General features: G+C 42.4%; 2 protein-coding genes across 3 annotated transcripts in view; both read left to right on the forward strand.

Moving 5' to 3' along the window:
* LOC147575574 (uncharacterized) overlaps positions 1 to 13,093 on the forward strand; it is a 47,537-nt gene extending 34,444 nt beyond the window's left edge. For both annotated transcript variants that reach the window (XR_015242523.1, XM_086682689.1), the window contains exon 3: positions 12,225 to 13,093. Coding sequence is in view for 1 of the 2 variants with exons in the window: in XM_086682689.1 (XP_086538815.1) it covers positions 12,225 to 12,266 (42 nt within the window). In the remaining variant the exon portion in view is untranslated. The remainder of the gene's footprint in view (positions 1 to 12,224) is intronic.
* Positions 13,094 to 17,036: 3,943 nt separating this feature from the next.
* Positions 17,037 to 20,684, forward strand: part of RNF125 (ring finger protein 125) — a 41,164-nt gene continuing 37,516 nt past the window's right edge. Inside the window, exon 1 of the mRNA XM_025931228.2 lies at positions 17,037 to 17,855. Within this exon, the coding sequence (XP_025787013.2) occupies positions 17,416 to 17,855 (440 nt within the window). The 5' untranslated portion in view covers positions 17,037 to 17,415. The remainder of the gene's footprint in view (positions 17,856 to 20,684) is intronic.

Consider the following 20,684-nt stretch of genomic DNA (forward strand, 5'->3'; position numbering starts at 1 on the left):
CATGAGTTTGAGCCCCACATTAGGCTGTATACTCACAGCGCAAAGCCTGCTTGGGATTCTCTCTCTCTCTCTCTCTCTCTCTCTCTCTCTCTCTTTCTCTCTCTCTCTGCCCCTCCCTGCTCATACTTGCTGTCTCTCTCTCTCTCAAAATAAATGAACTTCAAAAAAAAATAGGTAAGGATACCAGGCAAAAAAACCTGTGTTAGGCAGAGAATTGGGGCAGCCCTGCAAAGGTACAAAGCAGCAGCCAGCCAGGGGTAGTGCGATCTGACCAAGAAGGTACTGTGAAGCAGTGAGAGTGCCCAATGGGAACAGGCCCTGCTGCATATGTGGGAAACATGTGATAAATCCCAGAAGTACTGATGCTCACGGAGGACTGGGGTGGACGAGCTCCTGCATCACTGAGAATCCGTGAAATTGTTAGTATGTTTCCATGTGTTCTATAAACAGATGTGGCTTTGGAAAACCAGACACATTTCCACTTTTCCCATAAGGAACAGTTTTCCCTGCAGGACATAGCTGACATATTTATACGCTCTCAAAAACAAATTGTTTTCAACCACTTTCAAATAATTTAGAAGACTTCATTTGCTTATAAAGGTATATTGACATTAATAATAATGATTCCGTTTCTCAAAAATGTTCCTGCATTTTGTGCTAAGTATATAGAGAGGTAAGAGAAGAAAAAGTTCCATTCCAAGTAGAGCTCATTTTAAAAGTAACAGTATGGGCACCTGGGTGGCTCAATCAGCTGAGCGTCCCACTCTTAATTTCAGCTCGGGTCATGATCCCAGGATCATGGGATCCAGCTCCATGTCAGACTCAGCACCGAGCATGGAGCCTGCTTAAGATTGTCTCTCTTGCCCTCTGCCCTTCCTCCCCATATGTGCGTGCTCTCTCTCTCTAAAAAATAAAAATGCCAGTAAATGTGGAGTACATGACTAGTTACAAGGAACTTCCACTTGCCATTTAACAAACATTCATCATGTTCTTACCATGTTTAAGACCTTCTCTTAGATGTTAGGTCTATAAGGTTGAATGAGATTGGGTCCCTAACCGGGAGACAGACAAGTCGATCACAAATTGCATTTTAGTCAGAATCAGAATTTCTTTTTTAACTTCTTTTTTTTTAGAATTTTTAAAAAATCTTCAAAACTCTTTATTTTATTTTACTTTATTTTAAAATTTTATTTATTTAGATTCAAGTTAGTTAACATACAGTGTTCTTCGGTTTCACGAATAGAACCCAGTGATTCATCACTTACATATAACACCCAGTGGTCATCCCAACAACTGCCCTCCTTAATGCCTATCACCTATTTAGCCCATCCCCCCCCACCTCCCCTCCAGCAACCCTCAGTTTGTTCTCTGTATTTAAGAGTCCCTTAGGGTTTGTCTCCCTCTCTGCTTTTATATTATTTTACCTTCCTTTCCCTTATGTTCATCTGTTGTGTTTCTTTAATTCCACATATGAGTGAAATCATATATTTGTTTTTCTCTGACTGACTTAGTTTACTTAGCATAATACACTCTAGTTCCATCCACATTGTTGCAAATGGCAAGATTTCATTCTTTTTGATCACTGGGTAGTACTCCATTAGTACTCCATTTTGTGTGTGTGTGTGTGTGTGTGTGTGTGTGTGTGTGTATACATTCTTTATCTTTATCATTCTTATCCATTCATCAGTTGATGCACATTTGGGATCTTTCCATAATTTGGCTATTGTTTTGGTAGTGCTGCTATAAACATTGGGGTGCATGTGCCCCTTCAAATAAGGATTTTTGTATCCTTTGGATAAATACCTGGTAGTACAAGTCCTGGGTCATAGGTCGAAATCAGAATTCCTGAAATGAACAATACAGTGATATAAGTAAGGCCAAATAATTGATATGCTAATTGTTCCTCTCTGCTGCTGACATAATCCCTTGTTAAGCCTTTACCTCAACCTTATTCTGGAATAGATGGTCTCCCTTAAGCAATTCTTTAGGCTAGAAGTACAGTTGGGGATTCTTGAGTGTGACTGAAGGAGATTAGCCTGCAAATTTTTTTGAATTCATTACTGCTTTATGTATCTTGCCTCTTCCACCAGCTGGTCCAGTTAAATTGCTAATGGGGCAATATGTGGATCGCTCACCAACATCTATTGTTTCTCTTTCCCATCGGATAGCAGCCAAAGGGTTGAGAAACTGATGGCCTCTATAGAGGTATGCCCAACCTGATAAACCCATCCCCTTCCCCAATTATTAATTCAGGATCCCAGGCCCAAGTCATTTAGACCTTTCTTACTTTAAATACAGATATGACTTAATTCAAGCCAATAAGAAAAGTCTGTTGTGGACTTTTTTGCAAGTGTTTTTGCATATCTTATGCCCATTCAATCTCCAAGCAGTTCCATGACCTGGAAAGCCTACCATTAGGAAATAGGTTGCTTAACAGATGTAGTCCTTAGAAGAGGCTTCTGTGTTGATGCTCACCCCGGATATAGCCAAAGAGGACACTGGACAGACTAGATCTTCCCAGAGGACAGAACTAGCGCACAACAAAGGCAATAGAAAGGGCAACCCTCTTGGGGGCACAGCCTCAGGCTGGCAATGTGGTTAACCAAGGACCTCACCTTTCTGCATGACAGGGAGCTCTTGTTATTCCTGTCTAACAGGATAGGATATGTTTTTGGAACGGTGTGTTATTGTCCAGCCTTCTGTTTTACCATTTTTTAATCAGTTGTCTTGTTCTTTGTATACTGGGGAGCTGGGGGCGATTTATCATTCAGACACAGGCCCCCTGAGGAGCTATAGCTGGGATTGATAAAGATGACAACACAGTGCCCAGATGGTGGAAGCTGCTGCCGATCCCACAACTGCACGTCTTTGGGTTGACTCCTGGGTGAATGCATCTCAGAAGTGGGTCATGTAGGATGATGTATGTTGTGGATGCTGCAGTGCACTACCCAGATCGCTCCTCCATGACCAAAGCACTCATTCCAAGCGTGATGTCTGTTAGGGGCTCACAGCCAGGTCTCACCCTAGAAATTGCCCCACCTCCTTATTACGTCTGTCCTCAGGGGAAGCCGGCAGCCAACATTATTCATAGCGGGGTAGGGAGGCGAAGTGAGAGGTGGTACAAAGGCTTCAAAGAAGGACAACTCCCTGCCCACCTCTCCCTATGGGCTCCATTACAACTGCATCACAGATAAATTCCTCCCTCTGCCTGATCCCAATCTCACTCACAGTGGTCGATCCCAAAGTACTGCCCGATAACTTTACTGTACCTAAATTCCTATCCCAGAACCTACTTCCTGGGAATTCAACCTCAGATAATAAATGACAATAACAATATTGTTAGGAAATACTTAGGGCTTATTATGTACCAGACACTCTTCAAAAGGATTCACATATATTAACTCACTTAGTTCTCACAACCCATCATTAACCCCGTTCTACAGATGAAGAGAATGGGGGGCAGAGAGATCAAGTAGCCCGTCCAAGGTCATACAGCTGGTAAGCTTCCAAGCTGGGATCCAAGCCTAGGCATTCCGTTTTGAGAGTCCTGTTCTGCCTCTCAACCACTTGGGTAGTACTCATTTCATGCCAACTACCTTCATACCCAGTATCACTGCTGAGAAATTCAGGGCCAAGAAAAACATCAAGTTACTACAAGAAGCAGATCAGCCCACATAAAGCTTGGCAGCGGGCTCAGCTTGCACATGGCCAAAAGGATCCCCGACTCTGGGAGCTCCCCGGCTCATCCTTGGCCTCCCCGGCTATCTCAGAAGGGGCAGTCAGCAGCCATGTCAGGGTCAGTGGGGAGCAAAGGCTCCTCAGTGCAGACCAAAGACCTCAGGGTTTTCTTTAAGCAAGAATCATGACAGGGGCAGCTGCTGCTGAAGACAGGAACAGGACTCAGAGGAAAGCCAGAAATCTGAAAAATCTCAGGCAGTCTGCCTTTACAGCCAGTGCTGTTCATAACTCTTGCTTCTCAACAAGGGAGAGAAAGGAGTGCATTTAAGGATGCCAGCGAGCCCAAGGGACGTTGAGCAGATTGTGGAAGAAACTCCATCATCTGTCCCACCCCTGCCCTACAGGAGCAGCCATAATCTTAGGGATGAATCTTTGTCCTGCATCCAACATTCCAGATGCTGGTTCAGGACCTCAGGCCCCACCTCAGCACACGACACTGCCCTGGCCACAGGAATGGTAGCAAGAATTAAGGGCCGTGAAAACGCACTGGGGACAGTAGCAGAGTTTCCTTGAAGTCGTACGTGGTAGTTATCTCAGCACCTGCCTGAGAGGGAGAGGTCATGGAGGAGGAGGCAAGGCAAAAGGAAATGGTGCTGCTACCTCCGGATTAAGTCACCCCACAGCCTGCACTTGCTCTGGGCTTGTAGCCACATGAGCCAGTGAGTCTCCTGACTGGTTAAGTCAGCGTGACTCAGATTGTCTTTGCTTGCAGCTGATGGCAGGGACATCTGCAGACCTGACTCACACTGTCTTCCCTCCAGTCCTATCGATATGTTTATGAGACAGACAACTGGGGAAATGCCTAGAGAATTTTTTTTTTTTTGTAAAATATTCATTCAGACTCTTCTGTGGCAAATGACAAGAGCCAACTGTAGCTATCTTAAGCAAAAGAGAACTTTTTGGAAAACTGACACATTTCACAGAATCCAAGGACAGAGTCACAGCTGGGCCTCAGGAAGAGAGAAAGCCTGAAATGCTGTAGAGAACCCAAGAGTCCTCATTCTCTGTCTCTCTCTGGTGCTTCTGCCTTTTTGTCACTCCCCAAAGGCTTTCTTCTCTATCCTGCAGTCCAAAAAGTGGAATATGACTACGTGTAGCTTCCGAATTTTACATGTTCTAGCTAAAGCAGAGAGAAATGGATTCATTTTCTCTCCTCCCGCCATTGCTCTCTCCTTCCCTAGCTTTTGAAATCTCTCTGCCTAAATTTCAAAATTCCTACAGAGCAAACTTCTCAACCCAGCTTGGGTCAGGCAGCCATCTTTGAACTAATAAACAGTGACTGGTGGCTGGGGGAGGCGTGTTGGGTGCAAGGTCATTTCTAGGAAAACAGTTACTCCTGCTGACCCAAAAGGAGAGAGACAGTGGGGCAACAACAAACCCAAAAGAAGTTTGCAGCAATACTCATATGAGCAACAATACAAGGAAATGAAAGCAGTTTTACCAGCGGCCCAGTTGGTTCAGCCTCCAACTTCAGCTCAGGTCATGATCTCACAGTTTGAGAGTTTGAGCCCCATGTCAGGCTCTTTGCTGACAGCTCAGAGCCTGGAGCCTGCTTTGGATTCTGTGTATCCCTCTCTCTTTGCCCCTCCCCTGCTCACACTCTGTCTCTCCCTCTGTCTCTCTCAAAAATAAATTTTTTTAAAAATTTAAAAAAAAACAACAGAGACTTGAGTTTCAGTTCAGAAATTTCAGCCACACAAGCTGTGTCTACACTCCAGCTCTACCACTTACAGGCTGCCTGGCCTCATGCCACTTCTTCCACTTAAAATGGTGAAAATGCCATCCAAGAGTGAAGGATGAATGAGTTACAATAACAAGAAAACAATCCAATTTTTAAAATGGGCAGAGGATCTGAATAGACATTTTCCCAAAGAAGCTGTGCAGACGGCCAATGGACACATGAGAAGACGCTCAACATCACTCACCATCAGGGAAATGCAAATCAAAACCACAGGGAGAGATCACCTCACACCTGTCGGAATGGCTATTATCAAAGAGACAAAGACATTACAAATGTTGCTGAGGATGTGGAGAAAAAGGAACCTTTGTCCCCTGTGGGTGGGAATGTAAACTGGTGCAGCCGCTATGGAAAATGGGGTGGAAGTTCCTGAAAAAAATTTAAAATAGAACTACCATAAAAGCCAGCAACTCCACTTCTGGGTATTTATCCAAAGAAAATGAAAACACTAATTTGAAAAGATACATGCACCCCTGTGTTCATCGCAGCATTATTCACAATAGCCAAGATATGAAAACAACCTAAACGTCCACTGAGGGATGAATGGATAAAGAAAACATGGTGTATACATACACAATGGAGTACTAGTCAGCCATAAAAAGGAAAGCAATCTTGCCATTTGCAACAACATGGATGGACTTGGAGGGTATTATGCTAAGTGGCATAAGTCAGAGCAAGACAACGCCTGTATGATTTCACTAATATGTGGAATCTAAAATAAACAAACCAATGAACAGACAAAACGAAGCCCATAGATACAGAGAATAGATGGGAATAGATGGGAAATGGGTGAAGGAAGTCAAGAGGTATAAACTTCCAGTTATAAAATAAATAAGTAATGTACAGCATGGGGACTATAGTCAATAATATTGTATTGCAGATTTGGAAGTTGCTAAGAGGGGAGACTGGCTGACCCAGTCCTAGAGCATACCGTTCTTGTTGGGGTCATGAATTCAAACCCCACATTGGGCAGAGAGCTTACATTAAAAAAAAAAAAAAAAAATTGCTAGGAAAGCAAATCCTAAAAGTTCTCATCTCAAGAAAAACATTTTTTGTAACTTTGTGTAGTGACAGATAATCAACTTACTGGGGTGATTGTTCCATAATGTAAACAAATGTTGAATCATTATATTATACATATGAAACTAATAAATTGTTGTATGTTGATTATGCTTCAATAGAAAAAGTAATGCACTTGCACTGGCTATATTAGTGCCTTATAAGTAGTATCTAGTATCATTTACAAAGTTTCTTTAATTGCTTAAAATACCATTTCAACAACAAATAAAAAGTGAAAAGGGGAAATTTTCTGCTGCTTTGTCTGAACCAAGTCATAAATCACTGGCACTGTGAGCAATGGTCTTTGCTAGGGCCTGCAGGAATGAGACTGAGCAGGGTGCCTTCCTCTCCTGGGGAGATCAGCAGTTCACAGGATATGAGGTTTCCAGAGCTGCATTGCTCTATCGATTAACTGCAAAGGAATTTTTTTTTCACAGATGAGTTGACAATAGCAGAACCTTTAGTAGCATCTCCTTGAGAGGCATCTAGCATCGATTTTTCCACTGTCTCCTGAAAGAGGATTCTCCAGAGCCTTACAGTGAAGAAAACAATGATTTTTCCCTTACCTCTGCAACTGCTGACCTAGAATCACCTGAGTTTTCTGTATTCACTTTAATACTACGGAGACAAGCTAGATGGAGGGTCCCGCTATGCCATGGAAAAGGCCATTATTTCTGAGTCAGGCCTTATATGTGCCAGGGACATGGGGGTTCGGTTTAGATTTTTTGTTTAGGTTTTACTCCTACAGTTCTTGTTTATGGCAGAATTAATCTTTGATTAACGTCAATTTTATATTACTCTAACATGAACTTCATTCCATGTAAAGTCTTCTTTATATTATTGCTACTCTACAGATCACCATTAATAACTTCAGTTTTTGACCAGTCTTTTGTCTCTCCATTCTCATTTGGCAATGGAGTTCCAGATAATTCTCTAAAGCAAACCTAATACAACAATACTGTCATTAAGTCTACTGAGTTTGTTACTTTATGTATTATGGTTAGCAATTGCCCATAAAGGTTAACTAGAAGGCAAACTTAGAGCTGCTTATTTTTCTTTAAGTGGAATGATCTTTGATTAGACTCATACGTAAACTAAAAAATTAATAGCTTCAAATCTGACAGACTGTATTGATGTGTTTTTGATCACAAAATTGCTCACTATATGCATATTGGCATTTAAAAACTTATAAATTTATTTTGAGAGAGAGCCAGAGGGGCAGAGAGAGAGAGGAGAGAGAGAATCCCAAACACGCTCTGCACTGTCAGCTCAGAGCCTGATGTGGGGCTTGGACCCACAAACCATGGGATCATGACCTGAACCAAAACTAAGAGTCAGACACTTAACTGCCTGAGCCACCCATACGCCCCTATGCGTGGTAGCATTTTAATAGCAGCTGGTTTCATATGTTGGAAGAGTAGCCAGTTTTATATTAGAATCAATAAAAGAAGGAAATGGCCAATATAAACATACATACGCTGAAAAACAATTGTGGCAAATTCCTAACACACTGTATCCAATTGCCCAGTGTCTTGCAGAAGGACTTATGGATTTAAGTTAATTCCCTTTGAATGATCTTTTCTATAATCTTGGATATTGTGCTTATAATAAACTCTGATTACCAGCGATGATATGTTGTTTTGGTATATTGCACTGAAGTTGGAGAAATCCTACACTTTTAGCAATCCAGTTGAAGTGTGAAATTAATAAAGTTAATCCAGCATCCACTGATTCATAACATCTGTTCCTTCAGCAATTTTGCTAATTGTACAGGGACAGAGAGTGACCCCATCCAGCCATCACCCCACCTGACCTGGCGGGGCACCAGCTGTGAGAAAGCTTTGTGCACCTAGCATGGCATCTGGAGACTTGCCTCACCACATATCATCATCCCACCTGGTCCATGGGTGTGCACCTAATACCTGCATGGACCATGTCTCTCCCCCCTGTCCCACTTTTCCAATTGTTTATTTATTTTTTCTTAAATTTTTTTTATTTAAAAAATTGTTTAATGTTTATCTTTGAGAGACAGAGAGACAGAGCATACGTGAGAGAGGGGCAGAGAGAGGGAGACACAGAACCCAAAGCAGGCTCCAGGCCCTGAGCTGTCAGCCCAGAGCGCGACATGGGGCTTGAACTCACCAACTGTGAGATCATGACCTGTGCCAACTTAATAGACTGAGACACTCAGGCGCCCCCCAGGCGCCTCCCTCTTAATTTTTTTTTTAATGTTTATTTATTTTTGAGAGAGAGACAGAGACAGAGACAGAGCATGAGCGGGGGAAGGGCAGAGAGAGAGGGAGACACTGAACCCAAAGCAAGCTCCAGGTTCTGAGCTGTCAGCATAGAGTCCGATACGGGGCTTGAACCCACAAACTAAGATCATGACCTGAGCCAAAATCAGAGGCTTAGCTGCCTAAGCCACACAGGCACCCCTCCAACGGTTTAAATAAAAGACCAAATATAAAGAGGGAGGGAGGAAGAGGAGCACAAACAACACACAAAATGTATTTGTTCTAACGCTTTCTTATAGGCAATTTGCTGTTTACTTCAACGTCTGAGGACACTGTGGCTCTTTCACATGGTGCAACTGATACCAGTTTTGATATAATGTCAAAAAATGACACCCACAACTCTTACCGCTATGCTAGTTGTTTTTTTTTTTGTTTGTTTTGTTTTTGTTTTTGTTTTTTTTTTTTTTTTGAGAGAAGGCACAAGTGAGTGAGGGGCAAAGAGAGAGAGAGAGTGGGGCGGGGGGAGAAGCGAGGCTTGAGCTCACCCAATGTGGAGCTGGAACTCATGAACCTTGAGGTCATGACCTGAGCAGAAGTCAGATAATTAATCAACTGAGCCACCAAGGCGCCCCCAAACCCCACACCACTGCTATGCTATTTTTTAAGAGAAGAAATTGATCTTTTAGCTTAAGGCACAGAGGAATAGCTCTTACCACTAAAGCTTCCCAGGGATTTCTGCATAAAATCTATACTCTAGTTGTTGTTGCCACGCCAGATCATTGGAATTTAACCTCTACCATAATTTCTGTGTGTTTATTTCTCAACTGACCTATGTTTCCAATTCTGAGGGCATCAGCTAGAAGTAAACAGTGTGTTAGCCCTCTTTATATGCTTGACTTTTCCATTTGTAAAATCAGTACAGTAAAATGTACATCTGCTTTATTCCAGGGACATCTTTAATATTTTAAGATACTTTAAGTTACCTATATTGAGCCTTAAAAAAATCAAGTCTGCCTGTTTTCACCAATTCCTATGTTATTTTCTGGATTTAGAAGTTAAACTTCTAACACATTAAAAAGAACAAGCAGCAAAAACAGAACAGACTCAGTCCTACCTCTATATCTGATGGTAGGATGGAAAAAATTGGTGCTGTAGACCAATGTTTGTATAGTGTCAGAAGTATAGACCTTTAGGAGGCTGAAACAATATGGTTTCAAACTCTGGCTCTACTATACAGAGATTGTTTGGCTTTGGGCCAGTTTCTCTCTGAGCTTAAATTTTGCAAAGGGGATGAGAAAGAAGTGTTGTCATAAACATTAAACTATATACACACATATGTATAGAAATATGCATGTATACATATGTATATATAAATGGTCTAATTGTTATAACACTGACACATACATATATGTCTATATACATATATATGTGTTTGTGTGTGTGTGTGTGTGTGTGTATACAGCAATAAACATTGTGCATGATCCATAGTAATGAATCAAAACAGTATCTGTTGTTCCTTTAATTATTATCTGCTAGGTTAAAGAGGCCTTCCATAATGGGAACATATTTACATATACTCAGTATATACCGATATGTATGTCCAATGGCAAACTATTTATATCATTGTTGGTGTCGGGCAAAATCACAAAAAGATTGTATATTTGTATACAAATGCATTGGGTGTAGAGATTTAAAAAAACTGTAATAAAAAAATAAACTATTATTTACATCATTTATCGTTACTTACCTTTTCACCATTTGTGATCTTATTTCCCCAAATAGATTACATCTCTTATAAATACGCCAGTTCTCCCCAAGTACTATAGGGACTTAATTTTTCATTCGAATGTATCCATTTGAAATGGTGAAGGGTGAAATGCAAACGCTTTCACCTTGTTGGGAATGCTTCCTTATCTGCAAAATGAGAGGATTAGGTCAGATGCTTCCTGTGACCCTTTCCCCTTCTAAACATGCCATGACTTCACGGTCATTGAAGTAAAACACCCGAATGTGGATTTGGTTCAATCATTACGGAGTTGTGCTACCGGCTAAAAGTTACAGAATACGGAAGTATTTACTGAGCTATTCCTGGAGTAAACACATGCTTTGAGTATATGCTGTAGTGCGACTGTTCACAACTGCAGTAAAGTGCAACTGTCAGGATGGCATGGGAATAGCTGCCCCCAACATGCTACCTGGGAAACCTAGCAACATCTGGGAGCGAGATTGGCTACCAGGGAAACTGAGGACAATATTCAGATTGTAAAAACCAGTTCTGCTGAAACCAAGGCCAAAGATCCAGGTCCTTGACTGGTCAATCTCCTGGGTCTTTCATGCAATAGAGCTTCATTTGTGATGATGTCCTTCTCCCTTTAAGAAGAGAATAGTCCTTCATTTTATTATCAAACAACACTTCAGATGGTGGAGGTGTGCTGAACACTATTCAAGATCATTTCTGGGATATTTAGATTTCTGTAGCACACTAGGGATCTTTATTATGTTCCATTGGTTCATGGATAGGAAGTTTTTTAATTCTCTTTATAAATTCAGAAGCATGTATGTTTCAGTGCCAGGATATTAACCAGTGTAGTGTTGCCATTGTTGAGGAGGCAGGCTCATGGTCATGGACGGATTACATTAGGAATGAATGTAAGTCTCTCCCCACCTGACATCCCTGCTGTTGTCAAAGTAACTGGAAGGGTCTGCTGCTTGCCCATCGTATACAATCCTATTTCTCAAAGAATGGCCCATTGAACCTTGCATCAGAACCAGCTGGGCAAATGTTAAAAATGCAGCTTTTGGGGTGCCTGGCTGGCTCAGATGGTAGAGCATGCAATTCTTGATCTGGGGGTTGTGAGTTCCAGCCCCACATTGGGCGTGGAGACTACTTTTTAAAAAAAATTTAACTTCTGTAGCTCACCCTGGGTCATAAATTCAAATATCTTGGAATGGGACCATTTTAACAAGCCACTCAGGTGATTCTGATGCTAGATAAAGTTAGACGACTCTTGACATAGAGTGACTTGTCAAAATTGCAGATTTCGCTATGTCATTCTTCTACCTAAACTCTTAATTGGTTCCACAATGTCACAAAGCAAGTTGAAGATCTTTAACCTGCCCATACATCTTTCATACATACAGTCTCTGCCCAAGTCTCCAGTTTTTTCTCTCCCCATCACCCACCCTGTGCTGAAAACTCCAACCACCAAGGAACTGTTTGTAGATGCTCCAAACTTTCTTCTTTTCTATACTCACCAGGTCCCTTCTTTTTAGAATGCTCTGCCTTTCTTTCCTTCACTCCAGTTTCCTTCTATCTGGAATGTTCTTTGTTTCCTCTCCTCTTCATTATATCCCCCTGGGATAAGTTAGCACCATTGCTGTTTCTCTGTCTACACATGGGTCTTATATCAAGTGATAAATGCAATGCCACTTTTCTTGTCCATCTTACCTACTAGGTCATGAAAGTCCTTGAGGACACAGGACAAAAACATCAGTAAGTTTGGTTGCAAGCAACAAAACTCAACTTTGAGGAAATTAATCAAGAAGAAAAAGGAAGTACTGGTAAGATGCTACATAGTTAGAAGATAAAAAAGGAAGTGCATCAGCTTAGGAAGGACAGACACCAGAGAAGCTGCAGACCACAGCAACAGGAACTTCTACCCATGCCAAGGGAGGCCCATGACAGGTAAAAGGCAGAGCCTATGATAGGCAGCCCCACGAAGTCTTGTGGGATGATGAAAAGAAAATTCCTCTAAATGAAGAGTGTCTGGTGTCGTTAGGGAAGAAGTGGAGATGCTTGGCGGAACAAAAACAACAGCTGTCCACTTCACTGGGTCTTGCTCCCAGTTGCGCCCACCCCCACCCCCACCCCCGTGTCTGGTGCAGACCTGGACACATAGTAGGCTCTTCCTGAATGGGAAATGAACGGTGTCAGAGAGAGAACTAACGCTACCTGCCAGACAGTGAGCAAGCGTTTCAATGTTATTGCAGTCAGTCTCTCACAATTCTACAAGTACATGTTATCTGTGTTTTTCAAATGAGGAAACTAAGACCAAAGAAGTAACTTGCCAAGGTTACTCAGTGAGCGAGAGAAACAGCTAGGATCTTGAAAACGGACTGTACTGCTTTCCTTCAGTGAGAAACATAATGCTATTCTCCATGAGAAGCGTACCTTATGTTGAGTTTTGTTTTATTTAATAACATCCCTTTCTTCCATATCATGCTTTTTTAGGTAACAGTGTCTTAGAGATACCTCCATGTTATCCACAGTAGAGGACGACCAGTATTGCATGAAGTTCATAGACATTAAGAACCAGATTTCTTGAGGGGTGGCCCTCAATTGGGGTGGCCCAATTGGGGCCCGGATGGCCCAATTGGTTGAGTGTCCGACTTCGGCTCAGGTCATGATCTCACAGTTCATGGGTTTGAGCCCTGCTTCAGGCTCTGTGCTGACATCTCAGAGCCTGGAACCTGCTTCGGATTCTGTGTCTCCCTCTCTCTCTCTGCTCCTCCCCGACTTGTGCTCTCTCTCTCTCACTCTCATGAATAAATAAATAAATAAATAAATAAATAAATAAATAGGAACCAGATTTCCTGGGTTGGACTTTGAACTCTGTTTTTTTACCGTAAATGTGATCTAAGGTAAGTTTTTAAGCTATCTGTACCTCTCTTTCTTGGAAGCAAGGATGATATTAGTTACCTATGTCCTAGGGTTAATATGAGGATTAAATTAGTGAACACGTATAAAGTACTTAGACTAATATCTGATATGTAGTTAAGTGCTATAACAAAAGAACATTACTTGTTCTTTTTTAACTATTGCATTGCCCTCCACAGTATGTATGGACTATAATATATGTTATCATTCCTGTATGAATAGAAATTTTGTTGGTCGCAAGGTTTTGGTATTATAGACAATGCTACAAAGAACATTCCTGTTGTGCCTCCTTGTGCACATGTTTGTCCACATATCGGTTCAAGGGGTAGAACTGCTGAGTTAAAGGACATTTGTATGTAAAAGTTCTAATTTTTATCTATTGCAATGGATATCCACAGTACAAATGTCAAAATGTGCAAAAGGTCATATAGTAAAAGTCTTTCTTCCCACTCCATGTGATATCAGAGATGTTGATTATAAGGCTTTTAAATTTCCTTTATACTAATTTATTTATACTTCTGATGCTAGCCAGGACCTAGAATCTGAATCGTAAATTTATTCTCTGGCTGACACCATCATCATCATCATCATCGCCGTCGTCATTGTCACCTTTATAAATTTATTAGGAACCTTATAAATGATATTAGATAGTTCATTTTACCTAGCCTTCCCTATTCCATTGTCCTGCTTTATATTACTTAATTTTGTCTTATTCTTTTTCTAAGATTCTAAGTGCTTCTTATTTTTACACAAGTCCCTTAGTAAAGAGCACATAGATTTTTAAAACAAAAGATCTAGAATAAAAACACTGTTTTGCCACTTATTTGCATTATGTAGCCTTTGCTAAGTTAAATTCTCTGAGCCTATAAAATGGGAACAATAATGTCTACCTATGAGATTAGTATTGAGTTACATATATAAATATAAATATATGTGTCACTCCCTACATGTCAGGTACTTTACATGCACTATCTCTAACTCTTGAAGTAGTCACAAGCAAGATTAATAGGAAGGCAAATGCAGCAGACTATGAGAAAATCAAGGAGATAGTAGGAGATGGACGCGGTGTAGAAAATCACCAAACTAAGACCTGAACTTTGAGTTGGAAGAAGTTGAGAGTGGTGGGTATTGGCAGGAAGCGTTTAGGCAGAGCCAGAAAAGCATGTGTAGAGGTCCTGACGTTACAGAAAACTTAGTTACTCAAGGAATTGAAAGAAATAGAGAAATTTAGGACCATGGAAAATAAGGGAGAGAGTGATAGCAGATGGGGCCAAAAATAATTATTTTGAATTCCCATCTTTCTGGTTTTGGAGAGTGTTTTGTGTAGACGTGATTGTTCGAGCTGTTCTCGCCATCTTTCTGCCCTGAGAAAGACACTGGGATGGCAAGAGGCTGGACACTTGAAGACATCACTGAACTACTGAGCCAACTCTGGAAGTGCTCACCTCTGGACTAATTTATCTTATTAGGTAATAAATATCCTTATTTGATTAAGGCAATTTTAGTTGAATATACCGACCACTGAAGGCATCTTAACTGATTATATTTAATGAAAGAGGAAGATCACACAGGGCTTTGTAGATCATATTAAAGATCTGGAATTTAATTCTAAGGGTTATGGAGAGCCATTAAATGTTTTTAAGCATGTGGTGAATTTTGCTTTTCAAGAGATCACTTTAGTTGCAATGTGGATAATAGATTGAACAGTGGCAATAGTGGAGGCAAGTGTAGGAGATACAAACTATTGCAACAGGTAACACAAGAGAATGCAATGATTTAAAACATGTGGTTGCCATGGGAATAGAGAAAAATGAACCTGTTCAAGAGATACTGAGAGATACACTGGAGGCAGAATTGTGAATTGGGATTGTGATTGATTCGATGTGAATGAGGAAAAGGAAGAAATCAAGATGGCTCCCAGGCATCTGGATTGAGCAACCAGCTAGATTGTAGTGCCATTTACTAAGACAGGGATAAACAACTGGAAGTAGAACAGGTGGGAGATTACTATAATGAGTTCATTATTGGACATGTTGAGCTGAAGGTGCCTGAAGCAACGAGGTGGTTACGTCAAGTAAGCAGTTGGACATCTGAGTGGCTCAGAATAGAGATAAAGACTTACGAGTCTTTGGAACCCAGATGGTAACAGAATCTATGTGATGTTTGAGATTCTTAGGGAGAGGGTGAGGAATGAGAAAAGGCCCTACAACAGAATCCTAGGGCCTCCAGCACTTAGTTTTTCCATGGAAAATGAAGAAGCCAGTGAAGGAGACTGAGAAGAACAGTCAGAAAGAAAGAGGGAAAGTCAAAGAGTTTCTACAAAGAAGGCGTGCTCGACAAAGAAGGCGTGCTCAACACCTACAAATGCAGTTGAGAAGTCAAGGAAGAAAAAGACTGAAAAGATTCTGTTGGATTTAGCCACATGAAGGCCACAGGTGACTGGTGAAGAAGCAACTTTTAGACAGATGGAAGTGGAGTGGTTCAGTTCAGAACCCAGTTTGGACTGGATAAAGAGAGGAAAATTCGGAAATGGAGACACAGATGGTAAAGAAGCAGGTCAAGAAATTTGGCCTTTAAGAGGACATAGGGCAGGAGCTGAGGGACAAGTGGAACCAAGGGAGGGTTTTGTTTTTCTTTTAAAGATAAGGATGGCTATCTTTCCTTTACCTCTATATCCAATTCAGTAGCAAGCCGCTTTAGGTCTTTCTCTTAAATGTATCCCAAGTCTGTCCATCTCTCACCTTCAACCCAGATAACTCACTGGTTTCAGCCACCATCATCCTCACCTGGATTAATTCAGTAGTCTCCAACTGGTTTCTCTGCTTCCATTTTTATTTTGTTCTTGTCTTTTTGAAATCCTAAGGCAGTCATGGTAAATGAAATCACGGTTTTGAAAAAGAATCCAAACTCTTGGTCTTGGCTTATGAGATTGAGTATGTATGATCAGACTCTTCTCCTATCTTACATCCCATCTACCCCACTGTCCCCCTGTGTTCTGGCTCCACGGGCTTCTTTCTGCTCTTTGTTGCTTTCTCACTCACTGGTCTCAGTGCTTAGCAAGCTTCTTCCTACATCTTTGAATGGCTGACCCCCTTTCATTATTCATGATTGCTCAAATGACTTTTTTGCCTCATCCAAATAGTCTTCTCTGACCTTCTTATCCTCCCCATCCCCATCCTCAGTCCTGGTTTACCCTATGCATGGCTCTTATCATCTGAAATGATCTTGTTCATTTATTTGTTGATTATATCTTCTCATTAAAAGTCTGGGGGAAACTGGGTAAGGTTTATAGGATTAATATGTATTACATGTATTACTGCATGATATATGTGTGTATTATGTATTACTATGTGTTATGTATAAATGATAAGCATGTGAATCTGATTATCTCAAAATAAATGTTTTCGGTTTTGTTTTTTTTAAGTAAGTTCTGTGAAAACTGGCATTTTGTCTCCTTGTTGGGAACTGTGTCACCATCACCAGAACGAAGTGTGGCATACAGTGGGCACTAAAGAAGTCTTATTAAATGTGTGACTTAATAAATGATATATTTGGTCATGTCTAAAAGAGGATGGGGCGAAGACTACCAACAATAGCAGGAGACTCTGAGCCAAGGAAACCCGGGTCGTAGAATTTAGCACTAGAATCCTTGTCTTACAGTTGAAATTCGAACCCGGGTTTCCAGAACCCTTTCACCGCCCCATACTACCTCTCCATTAGTGGAGTATTGATTAGATGACTGAAGTCCTGGCGACACTCGATCAAATTTCGTCTTTGTAGCCTATGGTGATTCCCACAGTGCAGGGCAGATAGGACCAGCACCTTACGTGTGGGGTCTGGTTCCCATAAAGCATGACCAGGCCCGCACTCTCTGTAACTTGCAAGACTGGGTAAGGAGGCTGTGTGCAAGAGCCTGGAAGGCTCACTGAAGCGCAGGTCCTCAGCTCTGCAGTTGAGGTTTCAGGTTTCAGTTCTCCCAGGAGCACGAGATGTCGCAGCGTGCACGGTGCGGCTGCCGCCTCCGCCTCCCCGTCTCCGCTAAGGCTGCGCTCGAAAGCCAGTTCCAGGCGCGGCCGCGCACACTCTTCTGCCCTAGACGAAGGTTGGGCGCCGTGGCTGAGGCTGCTGCAAGCTGCCGTAGCTGGGCGCGCTGGGAGGTGGCGAGCACAGCTGGGCCGGGACTTCCTTCCTCTACCGCAGGACAACAAAACAACCCGGCAGCAGGCACTCAACTCTTGGCAGCTGTCTGGCCGAGAGGCGCAGCCATGGGCTCCGTGCTTAGCAGCGATAGCGGCAAATCCGCCGCCGCCTCGGCCGCCCCGCGGGCCCTGGAGCGCAGGGGGGACCCGGAGCTGCCCGTCACGTCCTTCGACTGCTCCGTGTGCCTCGAGGTGTTGCACCAGCCCGTCCGGACCCGCTGTGGCCACGTGTAAGTGCCGGGGGAGCTCGGCTCGCGCGCCCACCCTGGGGAGGGAGAGGTTGGGGGAAGGCATGGGGGATTTCAGGAGCCAGCGCTCGAATGAAGCTACCGCAGGGAGACACCTGGACCCGTCGAGTGCGGGCCGCGGGAAAAATGACCAGTCGGAAGGTGACACAGGATTTCAGGAGGCGAAAACATTAACAAGCGGGCTCTGCAGCGCCTCCCCCCATCACCCCAGCTGCTTGTTCCCGGAGCCCAGGTGCAGAGCCCCAGGGATGGGGATCCCAGGAGCGGGACCCGCCGGGAGCCGGGGCTTGCCAAGTGGGGAAAGTGCTGTCGGCTGGAGAGCCAGCACCCGCTTCGGCACAAGGCAGTGGGCTCCTGCAGAGCATTTCTCCCGCTGAACTCAGTTAATCGGACCGTGCTTCCCCCTCGCCCTCCCCGCAGAACCCAGGTCGGTTTTGTTTTGCTGGCTTGTGCACGTGTTCTAGAACGCCCACTGAGCCTAGCCTCTTGAGCAAACAAAGATCTGAGCAAACTGTCCTTCCACCCCCACCTCCCTTTCCTAACACGGACATTCAGGCCCCTGAAAGATCAACCCAAACTGGAACGCCCAAGTGACTCTGTAGTCCTAACAGTTTAAGTACCTGTCAGGGCGGGGCTGGGATTTGAACGTTAGCACGGAGCCCTGGAGTGTAGCCGTTTAAAAACCCAGCCACAAAGTGACGGGAGCTTGCAGACTACCCTCCCTTACGCAGCGCTTCCCTAAATCGCCGGAAAGTATAGATAAAAATAACTGTCTTAAAAACCAGGTACCATGGAACTAAAACTTGCTGTTAGTTTCTAAGAAGAGTTTAAAAACAAAATCCCTATGTAAAACGTGTGCTTGAGTAACTAGTAATAGGAGTTGGATCTGTGGATTCGTTCACTCTGTTTACATAGAAGCTTGCTTTCCGTGGCTGCCTGGGTGTGTGGCCGAGTGTGTGCCTGTTGGGGTCGGGGTGCGTGGATGGGGGGTGGTTGCATAGAGAGCGGAAGCCCGCTTAATGTCTTTGCCCGGCCGTTTATAGTTTGATGAAGCTCCAAGGCAATAATACCGCAATGGCTAGTTAAGTGTTTTTGGCTTACCAGGAAAAAAGTTACCATATTATAAATGCACGTGCACAAAATGTTTTTAAAAGGACTGAGGTGGTCCTTGACACCTATAGACCAGTAACTGAGAAGCAGTTTTCACCACTGAAAAGCCCAGTAGTGAGCCAAGGAAGAAAAATGCAGCCTACACAGTGTTTTAAATAAAGAGTGCCCTGGGCATTATTTTGTGGCTGCATTTTCAGGGCCTGTTGTTTCAGCTTTGTACTTTAAACTCAAGTCTAATTGACCTCCTGTCTGATTACTGATGTTGTTTCTCAGCTGTCCAGATATAGTTCATTGACATAAACCCCAAGGCCAAGATGGAAGCCAAGATATCGTTGTGTGATGGTATAATATATTGATTAGCTCAGGGCAGTAATAACCTTGTGGTAACTATATTTAAATTTAGCCTGAATGAGCATTAAAACTTTAAAGTTGCCCCAAAGGTACACAGTGGGTGTCAAGTCTTGAAGGTGTCTTTTGTAGAACTGAATGGAATTGGGTAACTTTGGTATTGGAGATTGTTATCTGATTGGGGATAGTTTTCTATCCACCCCCGCTCCTTTTGGAGTTTGAATACTATAACTTACTGTTCGCAGGGTTTTGGTTCTGCTGAAGGATAATACATAGGTGTAAAAAGTTAAACCTTTTGTTTAATCTTTTTCTTTGTTAGAGTTTGAATAGGAAACCAGCAACTGGAAAAATAGTCTCATGAAGTAGCACAACAAGGGCTGGAGGAATGGCCTTCCCTCACTTTTACTGTTCTTTGTTTTGATAAATCTATGTCCATTGTTCTGGCTGTGGGCAGAATTTCCATATTCCTCCCTTTGGCAAATTTGCTTGGGCCCCTTCCACTTTCTAAATGTTAACTCCAATTCCTTCTGCACTGGAGGCTGTGAGTGCTGTTAACACCATTTGTATTTCTGAAATGAATTACTCTCTTCCATTGACCTTTGATTGGAAAATGAAGAAATGCAGATGAAACCTGTCTGTATTATCCCATATGGAAGCTAATTTCCAAACTTTTTGAACTTGTTTGTGTATGCTGATTTCTGTTTATAAACTGATTTCATAGAGGGCTCCTGGGTGGCTCAGTCCTTTAAGGGTGCCACTCTTGATTTCAGCTCGGGTCTTGATCTCAGGGTGTGAGTTCAAGCCCCACATGGGGCTCCGTGCTGGGTGTGGAAGCCTACTTAAAAAAATAATAATAATAATGAGTTAAATAAAATAAACCTATTTCAAGTCAAGCAAGATATTAATAATGGCAAAAATACATTGAATGAATATGTACATAGCACTTTATAAATCGTATTGTGATGCAGTAGAAACAGTGGGCTTGATTTGAAATTCAGCCCTGCCACTGACCAGCAGAGCTGAATCTCTTTGACTCTGTTTCTTCATTTGTAAAATAGGGTGAATAATGGAATTTTTATGAATTTTTAAGAAATGTAAAAGTAGCTCATCATAAGGCCTCAATACAGGATATCTATTTCCTTTAAAGTCATTCCACAAAGCAAGAACCCACGAACAGTATTATTTCTTATCTTTATATTTCTTTTGGAATAAAACCGGGCCATAAAAGATTGATCTATGACATTTTCAAGATGTCCCAGATAGCCTTTCTTTTAGCTTAGTTCTTTTTCCTTTGGTGGCCTTGAATTTAAGAAGTTCTATTTTAATGCTCTGTCATTTCAAATTGACTCTATT

Source organism: Puma concolor, chromosome D3, assembly GCF_028749965.1.
Source record: "Puma concolor isolate L17-30 chromosome D3, mPumCon1.1.hap2, whole genome shotgun sequence".
Taxonomy (NCBI): domain Eukaryota; kingdom Metazoa; phylum Chordata; class Mammalia; order Carnivora; family Felidae; genus Puma; species Puma concolor.